This window comes from Xiphophorus hellerii, chromosome 14 (assembly GCF_003331165.1).
Source record: "Xiphophorus hellerii strain 12219 chromosome 14, Xiphophorus_hellerii-4.1, whole genome shotgun sequence".
Lineage (NCBI taxonomy): Eukaryota > Metazoa > Chordata > Actinopteri > Cyprinodontiformes > Poeciliidae > Xiphophorus > Xiphophorus hellerii.
Genome location: NC_045685.1, coordinates 13,442,449 through 13,453,715, shown reverse-complemented (window position 1 = coordinate 13,453,715; position 11,267 = coordinate 13,442,449). Strand labels below are relative to the sequence as shown.

Genomic DNA, 11,267 nt, shown 5'->3' with positions numbered 1-11,267 from the left:
CCTCCTGCACAAGGTTACTTTAGGATGCATATTGCATAACAGCATGCATACTGCATAAGCATGCAGCACGAAGATGGTTCCCGTTTTGGGTGTTTTAAAATATTCATTTAAATCTAAAAGATTTTAATGCGCTTTTCCTTCCCCCCCCCCCAAATATTTAATAAAAACAAAGGACTGGAGATTCCACTGGGTGTAGAGATGATTTTAAACAGAGAAAACAGTCAAATGTCTGATTTTTCAATTTAATACAGCAACATCATCCAAATGAAGAATAGAAATAACAGATCCTAAAGATGTCTAAAGTTGACCCTTGATTTCGCTACTGTCTGGAGAATTTCTGCTGATTTAATCACTGTTCTTTGGACAGAGTTGCTGAATCTGCAGAGGTCATGCGTCAATATATCCAAATTTCAACAGGAGGCAGATAGGGACTGCTTTTTTTTTTTTTTATTATTTAAACAATAAATAGACCAGGATGGACCTCCTGGAAGCGCCAAGGCTGAAATCTTACGCCACAGTGGAGAGGAGAAGGGATGTTGCCTTCACGTGCTGTGGGAATCTTTAGGAGTTCGCGTAAAAAGAATAGCTAGAGATGGACATGCGAAAACACAAACAAAATAGGAAGATGTTGGTTAGAATACTGCTGTAAATAATTATATATGAGCTTATTTATAAATATATAATAAGAGTTTTATATTATCAGCACTAATTTAGAGTCTGGTGTTATTTTTTTTCAGTTTATTGTGAGGTGCCAGGGTCAAATTGACGAAAAAAACCCCCCAACAACAACAAAACTATAGGGACATTCACTCCACCGAGCAAAATTGTCACAACATTGCAGTCTACACACTACAATTATTTTTGGCAAAATCCCTTTAAAATAACTTTCAAACTTGTGAAATTTGTGTAATGAGAGAAACAAAGCAGAAAAGTTTGGATATGAGCACCAAATTGTTTTGGTTTGAATAGTCGCCTATTTTCACATAACAGGTGCAGGTATTTTATATCTACACCTGTTATGCACACTTTTGCATAACAGATTAATTTAATGAAAAACATAAGATTGTGCATTTACTTTTTGATGATATGTGTAAATAGATTAGACTAGTTATAGATCTTCCAACATCCATACCCTCTTAAGTTTGCATCATTAGTCCATGATCAGTGCTTTGGAGTAAAAGTATTTATTTTTCTTTGATTTTGTCTTTAGTCCGTTTCTTCAATAACTGTTTTCATCGTTTTATATTTCTGCATTCTTCCCCTTTGGTTGTTTAAGTTCTCCCTTCCCAGGTGAGACTGATTAGTTCTTTAGTTGTCAGACCTGCGGTGAAGCTCCTGAACGCACCGTGTTCTAGAGTACTGTGGAGGAGAGTTTAATGAAGGGAATTCCGGTCCTTTTTTAAGATCCCGATGGTTTGGCTCTACTCGAGTCTCCCGAACAGCTCTTTGCTTCACATCTCCTCTAAATTTCACATATGTCAATGTTCTTATAGTTACTTCGTATGTGTCCATACCTGCTGCAAATGTAAAACACTAATAACACTCCAAGCATAAATAATGTTATATAAATTCTAAAATAGCTATCATTTTAAACCGATAGCGAATGATACAAAATAAGGTCAAATCTCACTTCCTAGTGTTGCCTCCATAATTACTCCTTCTTCGTTCACACATCTAAGAGAAATAGGTAGAGTGGATAAAATATCCATAAGAAGGAAATGGGTTCATATATAAACCTCAATGGCCTTTTGAGGTTTGCTCTCTTTGTGGAGGGTACCAATGATTGTCTGCTGGACCCTCACAATGAGGAATGAAAAAAATGCAAAGTGAAATTAAATGTTACCATAACTCATTTCATCCAAGTATCTTCAAAGAGTTGTGATGGTTGGTGATGTTATGGGCAAGAAGGATCTCAGGTAGCAGTCAGTCTTGCAAAGTATCTGAGGAGGCCTCTGACTGAAGACTGTTGTATGACAATCTAATGAGACTTATGATTTGCTAGCAACTCAATGTCCAGGCAGTTGAGATGATATTACGCAGTGACATGTCATTGGAAAGCAGCGCTAATCCACTAATTTGTTTTTGTCATTCCTCTTTAAATCTCTGTCTGGCTGTGTGGTCAGAAAACCATTGGAGTAGGGGATAATCGTTACCCATCATGATCAACAAAAGGGATGGTTTGAACTTTCTCCTTCTCTCTCTGAAGCCTCTTTCCAACTTCTGGGATTTCAGGTGATGCTGATGCTATTCAGCGGCTCCCATTTGTAAAAACAACACACTGTTGTCCCGGTTACACGTCATAACAACTGTCTGAAAGCAAAAAACGTAAAACCATAAAACCTTCTAGATGCGCAGCATTAAAACCAGAGGGAATAATAATCCAAACAAGCAATGCCTCAACAAAAACAGTTACCCACGTAAGTCCAAAATGCTCGACTATGAGCTGGACTACATTCTAGAAAATGCTTCAAATATTGTGTCAGTTGACATGAGTTTCAGCTTTTGAGTCAAATTACTGAAATTAAACGATATATAAAAAAAAAGATATTCGAATTGTTACATCCCTGAGCTTAGGTTGTGTTGGGATCATTTTTTCTCTTCGTGACATTAGGAACGAAGTAGAACGTTCGCGGAGATGAGCCGGCACGTCGAATCGGCTCGGTCACGGACTCCTCTCAAAGTGAGCGACTGTGCCGCTCCACGGTAGCAGCTCCGCTTCGCACTTCCAGCCGCCAGAGAGCCGAGCTGAGCAGAGCAGGGCCGGGGGTGGGAGGACAGACGCCTGGGCTCCGTACGCTGTGATGTGCAGCAGATGGGATTAACCCGCTCAGACGGCTCTGGGAAACGCTGATAGTAGTAGCGGTAGTAGTGGAGGAGAGCAGGGAGGTGGCGGAGGAGGGGGGGAGCCCCGCGTAAAAGCTGCGCCGCACGTGGAAAACTTGCGCTGTTCCGTCCCTTGGAGAGAAAACAAGCTCCCCCTTCCAAAAAAACAGACGCCAACAAACAGACCCGGGTCCAGACTCGCAGCAGCCGTCCGGATCGACCTCTAGCACTCCTCGCGCACATGCCTGCTGTGTTGATGTGGAGGAGAGGGGGTCAGCGGACCGGGGAGCATGTTTGAATCATCTCGCTGAAAGTTGCAGGGGAAAGCCAATTCCAGCTGACCATCTCGCTTGCTTTTCTTTTTTTTGTTGTTGTTGTTGTTTAGTTTTTTTCTTTTTTTTGTTGTTGTTTTGCTTTGGTGGAAACCTAAACTCGATGGAGGGCCAAGCGGGCGAGCTGCACGGCAACGAGGACGTGCGCAAGAGCGGCTACCTCCGCAAGCAGAAGTCCATGCACCGGCGCTACTTCGTGCTGCGCGCCGCCTCGGAGCGCGGTCCGGCCCGCCTGGAGTACTACGAGAGCGAGAAGAAGTTCCGCGGCAAGGCCCCCGTCCCGAAGAAGGCGGTGGCGCTGGAGACGTGCTTCAACATCAACAAGCGGGCCGACTCCAAGAACAAGCACATGATCGTGCTGTACACCCGGGCGGAGAGCTTCGTCGTGGCCGCGGAGAACGAGGAGGACCAGGACGAGTGGTTCCAGGCCATGGTGGAGCTGCAGTGCAAAAGTAAGCCGCAAACACGCTCCCCGAGACCCCACGCTCAGGCACTGGGATGGTGGATGAGGAGAAACGTGGCAGTGGCTGCAGTGGCTGCAGTGGCGCTCTGCAGGGCAGCTCGGGACATGTTTCATTGGTGTTTTGAGGTAACAAGAGGGGATTATTTAAAAGCCATTCACAGCTTGACTAGACAAGTTAGTCTGCGTGGCGTGGCGTGGGTTCCCACCCTCTCTGACCTTTTAAAAAAGTGTTTATAAACATTGTTGTGCTCGATTTTAGAAACCCAGCGCAGTTTAAAGAGGTGGCTGGATTTGCCTGAACACATGTCCTCTTAGTATGGAGACCCAAAAGGGCCACAGTCTACATAAAAAAAAAAAAAACAACAACTGAAGGAATGAATGAGTCATTCATTTCTAAAGCTGCTTTCACAGACAGGCGGTTAAAATCTAAATATATTTATGTGAATAAAACACGCTGTTTCTACTTTAGCTTTTATCGCCATGCATGTAAATATATTGGGAACACTACTCCAAATGAAAAAAGGCTGCTCAAGATAGTGTTTACTTTCATTTCTGCGCAAAATTCAAACATCTACTATAGAAATGGTTGTAGGTTTAACTCATCTGTGTCTCGTTGAACTAATATTTAGCTCATTACAACTACTGCTTCTGATAAACAACATGTTTTCCAATAGATTAATGCTACTTAACACTAATTATGTCAGGATGCCGGATGCTGTTGCTGCGTTACCTGAAGACCTTCAACACCTGACATTTTTTTCTCGAACGGGACTTTGCAGGGATTTGTTAACGACAGCTTGGCTACACACTGACATGTCCTAATAATTACTGTCTTTATCAGTCTAGCTCTTCTTTGTTCCATTGGAGTGAAAGTTTCCCGCTTTCTTGCACATCTTTCTGCTTTTAGTTTCCATTTTGAAGGATTTAAGGTCATTTTAGCTATTCATTTCTGCGTTTCATTATATGTTTTCGACTTCTCAATAGTCTTCTTAATACAAGTACACTGTATTTTCATCCTTGGATTAAAGCCAGAGTTTTGACACCTGTTTTTATAGAATGAATTACCTCACTAATTGCCCTTTAAGCTGTTATTATTGCGAACAACTCCCTGTTGATTGTTCTGGTTGACGATGCTGGACTGCTAATATTTTAAACACAACTACGGTCATAAAACGCTGTTCAAGATGAGATACCATACGTCATAAAAATCCAAATTACAGGACATAAAAATATAAAATATGCGAAGAAAATCAATAAAACCATAAAAGAAGAAAAAAGTACAGGAACAGGCATAAGAAGTTAAATATTATCAAGTGGTAATTTTAATACAAACTCTTAACACTTGACCTAATAAATGAATCTTTAACTGTTTTTCTTAGGAATACATATAAATAAAATTACCCCCCAGTTATGAGCGCTGACCTTGGCGAATGGACAGAAGCAACCAGTTGCTTGGCGAATGTGTGAGCATATTTCAGGCGGGGCTCTTACCATTTTCTGTTTTTCTGGCGTTCAGATAAGTTATCAGCCTTTTATCAGAGTGAGGCAGTAGATCAAGGCAGATAGCTTCATCACACTGGTCTGGTTTAAAAGACTAGTACAACTGTACATGGCAGACATATAATTGTTAAGCAAATACTGGTTAATGTCTGAAAGAGAATGTAAATAAAGTGAAAAATAGCAGTGGACCAAACGTTGAGCCTTGGGGATCCCCGCAGGATAAAGAAGCTTTCCCAGTTGCTAGCTATTACTTCTATCTTTTAAATATATTACTTCAGTGTGTGAATAATTAATTCAAAAAGCAGAAACAATTGAGATTTATGTTTTAAAAATCACTGTTATTGACTTGTGAAGTTATTTTAGCTGTTCCCCTTCGCAGTGGGCGGAGCTAATGCTGCTGTCGTGAAGCTGATTGGTTTGAAGTGGAGTCGGTGTGCAGGTTAACCAATCGGATGTTCCACTATCCACATTTATCGTTTCATTGATTCACTGCAGCCAACGGACCAGAAAATATAAATATTTTTACTAAAATAATGACATATGCATTCATCACATTATGACAAAAAAGAGTCAGATTTAAAAATTAGTTTCTTTTAAAATGATGTATTTAAATAACAATTTTAAATAATTTTGAATACATTAATTTAATACATTTTACTGCCATTACAACACGTAAAATTTTATTAATAGATTTTACATTCATTCTTTGCTTGTAATAAAACCATGAATATTATTAAATCATTTTGCATACATTAACATACATTTCTGCATTTGTAGCACAAATAACATACAATTTCATAAATGGACTTTTAAAGAATAAATTAAAAAATAATAGGGGTTTCTGCGGTGCGTTAAGCACAACCCACATATGGAGGTCTTGGTCCTCGACGCGGCCGTCACAGGTTTGATTCCCGGCCTGGTGACCTTTGCAACATGTCTTCCTCCTCCTCTCATTGCCCACTTTCCTGTCAATTCACTATCAAGTTAAGGGCCACTAGAGCCAATTAAAAAAAAAAAGTTGAACTAATATAAAGTTTTACAAAAAATTCTAGATGTGCACAGTATATTGTTGTTGACATCGTTATCGATAGTCATTTCTCTTTGTCCTGTTCTATTAAAATCATGGTCCGTATAGAAAATTATTTAATAAGGTGTATATTGAATAAATTTTGGCGCCCTGTAACCGGACAGCAGCGTAGGAGTCTCGCCTCCACGGCTCTTATCGCGCTGGTGTCACACTAGATATTTACTCTCAGGCTTCTAGTGTGTGTTTTCTCCCCTCCTCTGTTGGGCCTCAGCTGTGTGCGAGCTTTTTTATTTTTTTTTGCCTCTGTGTCCCAACAGCTCAAACACACCCTGTCCTCATGTTTTCTGCTGATGCTGCAGAATCACACTGTGGGTGGGTGGGGGGGGGGGGGAGTGAGTGAGGTGGGGAAGCGTGGATCCAAAGTAGAGATCGGAGATTTCAAAAGGAGGCAAAGAAACGCCGGTCAGGCTTTAACCAATCGTTAAACGTGTGAAAAAAAAGACCCCGCAAACACGTCATCCGTGTGGATATTTCTCAAACAGTGTCTGTCAGCCACAGTGCAAACACAGCTGTCACAGTAGCCCCAGATCACCTGTTCCCTTGCGGCGCGGACGGGCCATAAGGGACACATGACTCAACCTCAGCAAACCGAAGATATGAGTTCAAGGTGCCTCTCATAACCTGCTGGTTCTCTGTTGCACAAGGAGAGATAAGGAGGCTGATAAAAAAAAAAAAAACGCTCCAGTTTTTTTTTCTTTCTTTAGAGCTGGGCAGAAAGTCGAGCAAGTTTTTCTGACCTTCGGGAGGATCCTGTGACATCATCGTCCACTCCCCCTTGGCGGTTTGTGTTTTAGTGTAAAGCCCAAAGGCCACACTGTCCTGCAAAGCCTCAAATCAGGTTCCTGGTAGAAAGATCCTGTAGAAAGGCCCAGTCCAACACAAAGTAGTGCATATTATTATGTAAAGAAAAATAATATGTGGTTTTCTGACATTTTTGCAAAAAAAAACAAAAAAAACCTGGAAAGTATGTATGTTTACAAAGCTACAACACGTATTTTTTTGGCTAGGCATCCAACAGAGGTTGAAGCTTTTGCCTGTTCTGCTTTGCAAAATACTAAATAAATGCAACCGAAATATCACAAATCTTATCAGATTCTAAGTTAGATTTAGGTCTGGACGTTTCCTGGACCATTCTAACATATGAATGCTGTACGGTGAACCTCTTCCCCAGCCTCCCAACTGTTTTTTTTATCTGACTCTACTAAAGAAACACAATCCCACAGCATGACGCTGCCACCACCATGCTCACTATGGGGATGGTGATTTTTTTTTTTTTTCGCCAGAAATGCAGCACCGTCCTCCACATGTCCCTAAAACCTTTGTGGCTTCTTCTTGTGCTTTTTCTTTATCAATGGATTTTTTCAGACAGAGACCAAATTATCTGTCCTGTTGACAGATCCTCTCACTCGAGCTGCAGTTCTCTGCAGAGTTACCATGCGGCTCAAGGCTGCTCCTCTGATTAATGCTCTGCTGGCCAGGCCTGTTACTTTAGGTGGGCGGCCATGTCTTGGTACTTGTGCAGCTGTGCTCTCTAATAAACCTCTGAGGCCTTCGTGGAACAGCTGGATTTCTACTGAGATTAAATTACACTCAGATGAACTCCGCTAACCATTTCCTTCTGAAGGCAGCTTGGGCTGGATTATATTAAGGTATCATAGTAAACAAGCAAATCCACGTCACACTTTTCTGATTTTTATTTGTGAAAACTATGTCTTGAGAATTTTTCAGCAACTTTTGTTTGTTTGCCTCATAAAATCCCCACCCAAGATAGAATGACATTTCTGATGAAAGAGTGTCTGCGCATCCTTAAAAAGTCTTACATTTATGTATACAAAATTAAGACCTTATTTTACAAAAAATTAATACGGCCTTAAATGCATTAATCGCAGAAGGTGCGATTTAATTTTGCACACGTAGTTCTTCTTTTCTCATGGAACTGTTCTGTCAGGCAGAAGCTTGAGTTGTGCACAGGCGTCTTCCTTGCAGTAGCGGTTGAGGCTACTGCTAACCAGCTGCTAATATACCCCTGCTAGCCATCTAGCTAGCTAACTTTTCTGCGCCTGTCATGGCTAAGTGCAAATTTTGTCACCAGTTCCCTGGATGTTTGTTTTCGCCACTGGGTCGCTTCTGTTGCCAAGCCACATGAGGTTAGGTGCATTCTGTGCCAAAAAAAACACTAAAACAAAAATTAAGCTTAACGCTATTGCGGTAGGATGCCTCAAACCCCCCACCATATTTATAGTCTCAAATTTAATTCAAGGTGGCATTAAAAATGTATTAAAAAGTCTTAAATTCGACTTGCTGATTCCTGCAGATACCCTGCATCGTAACAGGACAAAAGTGTAAGAACAGTTCTATAAATGGATGCGCTTCTCTCTTTGAAGAAGACCAATCTACCATCCTCCTTCAGACGTCGTTCCGGCTGCCATGTTGTCCCTTTGGAGCACCGCCGCCGCACTAACGGCTTCTCGTCCTCTTTGTCGCTACAAATGTTGTCTTTCTTGTATAATTCAAGCCTCTGGCTGTCAAAGACAAAGAGGCTGCGGCTGGCTGATGCGTAAAACTCGCATGTGGGTGTGTGGTGTTTTTTTTTTTTTTTTCTTCCTTTTTTTCCCCTTGTGGTATGCACTGCTGCTGCATGGCTGCTGCTTGCAGGAGAACAAGGCCAACTCTTGTCTGTCACACAGGCTCGCCTCGCTGCCGGTGCAAAGACATGGAGGCGGCGGCAGGTTCGGCGTGTGAAAGACACACACGGAGTCAGGATTTCGGTCTGTAGTGCTGTTGCTCTCAGAGACGATGGCACACAGTTTCCACCGCTCCCTCACATCCGCTCAGATCAACTTCTGTTAAATCTCAGAATGTCTCCTCGCTTTGGTCCGGAGAAGTTCACTGAAAGCAGCTCGGCCTCCCCCGGAGCCGGCCGTAGTTAAACACGAGCCGGACAAAATCCCCGTTATTTATTCAGCTGAGTCCTCTAAGACCCTTTCAGGCAGCGAGTACAGTATCGGGCTTTAGGGCGGCTGTTTGCTCAGCTATTAGGAGGCGGCGGAGTGTGTGTAAAGGTTTAACCTCTGTGAAGCGGGTCGCCTCATGGCGAGCTGCAGTTTGACCTCCACCGGAAAGTGATAAAGTCCAAATGAGAGCGAAACACTATCATCAAACACACCCACATGTTCGCCAACGTGCCAAAATAAACAGCCTAACAGCAGATAAAGAAGAAGGTTTGATTCACTCCTTGAAAATTCATGAGAAGCTGTTTGATTATCAGTTATTTATTTGGGTTATTAGACAAGAAAACAAAGTGTCTCGCTGCACTTGGCTTTTATCAATTCAGATGGTTTTCCTGTCAGATTTAAGTTTCTGGATGTTTAAAGCCAACTCTTCTATGTATGAGAAAACCTTACTGCACACTTTTTCTACCTTATTCATCTCGAAAGGAGTCCTGCACCCTGAAGTTCTCTCTGTTCAGATCTGGTTATCTTCATCCTGGACAAAGTCCTGAATAAAGTTCAATACATAGTTTTATATTTTTGGAACTGGATTGGATCTTGTTTTCTTAAAAAAAGTGCCTTGAGATGACATTTTTTGTGAGTTTGCGTCCATGTAGATAAACTGAACCAAATTTGAAACTACGTTTGACGGGTTTCTGACTGCATTCGGGCCGTTTAGCTTAACTACCTAAAATAGAAGATAAAAACATTTTAAATGCTGACGCAGCCGGATCTGTTTTACTTCCCCTTAAGCTTGACTTTGGTCATTTATTTGCCTTATTGTAATATAACGTCTGACCTTATGAGTATTAAATGTGTGTTAATTAAGGTAAAATAATGCTGGGGTTGGTCATTTCACGGTAAGACATTTTGCTGGACGATAAACTTGTCCCTGAAATGATTGCAATGAAACATAATGTTGTTTTGAGACAATTTTAAGTAATATTTTGATAATGGCATAACAATGCAACTTGTCTCTTTTATCAGCGGAAGATTTTAAGTATATAAAACCAAAAACAATAAAAAAAAATGGATAATGAAGTCTCTATAAACAAAATCGCCCTTCAGAAAGTATTAATCAGAACAAAAATTATATATTGAGCTCATTTTAGTTTAGAATGCGGTGTGTGGATTAATTGCTTATCGTGACTGTCTTAGCGGGGTTTATTAAGGAGTTCATTAATTGTTTGTTTTTGTAGCTGGTGTTGATTCATTTTATTTTTTTGTTGATCGTGGAGTGGCTTTCCACCCTCGAGATCTGGACCTCCCTAAGCAGGCTGATAAAACGTTCAGCCCCGGCTGAAGAACCTCTCATCTCCCTAATTAGGCTGTAATTACTGTCTCGAGGGTCGGCTGATGGCGGCGCTGCGAAGGCTAATGAAGTCAGAGACTGGAGCTTTTTTGTTGCATGAAGCTGAATGTTCACCGATAGCTGCAGGTTTCCCAGCTGGAGAGCGACATCTCACCGTTTGCTCACGTTAACACCCTGTAAGTTCACAACATCCGGTCGGGTCCGTCAGGCTGCACCGCGCTCCCGGCTCTTTGAGTTGATGTAGTACAAGAGCAAAACAACAACAAAAAGAGTCCCCAATGTACCAGAGTTCCCTGCTTTGTCTCTGCTGCTGCTGACGACTGTCAATTAAGTGCTCCGGGTTGAGGATGGCCAGCAGAGGAAAGCCAGAGGCAGGATAATCCATTTAGTCAATGAGTGCCGATATGTTGAGCGCTGTAGAGCTGCGGGGGATTTTGGATGAATTGTAACCTTTTTACAGCAGGCTGCATCGATCGCTGTCGGCTGAAACGGGTCCATAAAAGTTGGAGGGGGGTGTCAGGAAGTCCTCAGGTGACCTGCGTAATCGGCCTCGCAGCGAATGCATCACAAAGGGGGGAGATTAGAGGAAAACCTCTGTGCTGTACCCAAGCCTATTGCAATAAGCAGTAAATCAATTAATTGCAGGATAAATTAAAACAAGCGCAATAATTTCCATTTTCATGATTTATAATTTTTCTCTTGAAAGCTGGAGGACTAAAGTTTTCAGTGTTGTGCGCAGGCTTCAACTATCCCTTTTTTG

General features: G+C 41.8%; 1 protein-coding gene across 1 annotated transcript in view; it reads left to right on the top strand.

Annotated features, from left to right (window-relative positions):
- The first annotated feature begins 2,701 nt into the window (after nt 1-2,701).
- The window catches only part of LOC116732244 (insulin receptor substrate 1-B), a 56,432-nt gene continuing 47,866 nt past the window's right edge, over nt 2,702-11,267 (top strand). Inside the window, exon 1 of the mRNA XM_032582280.1 lies at nt 2,702-3,607. Within this exon, the coding sequence (XP_032438171.1) occupies nt 3,259-3,607 (349 nt within the window). The 5' untranslated portion in view covers nt 2,702-3,258. The remainder of the gene's footprint in view (nt 3,608-11,267) is intronic.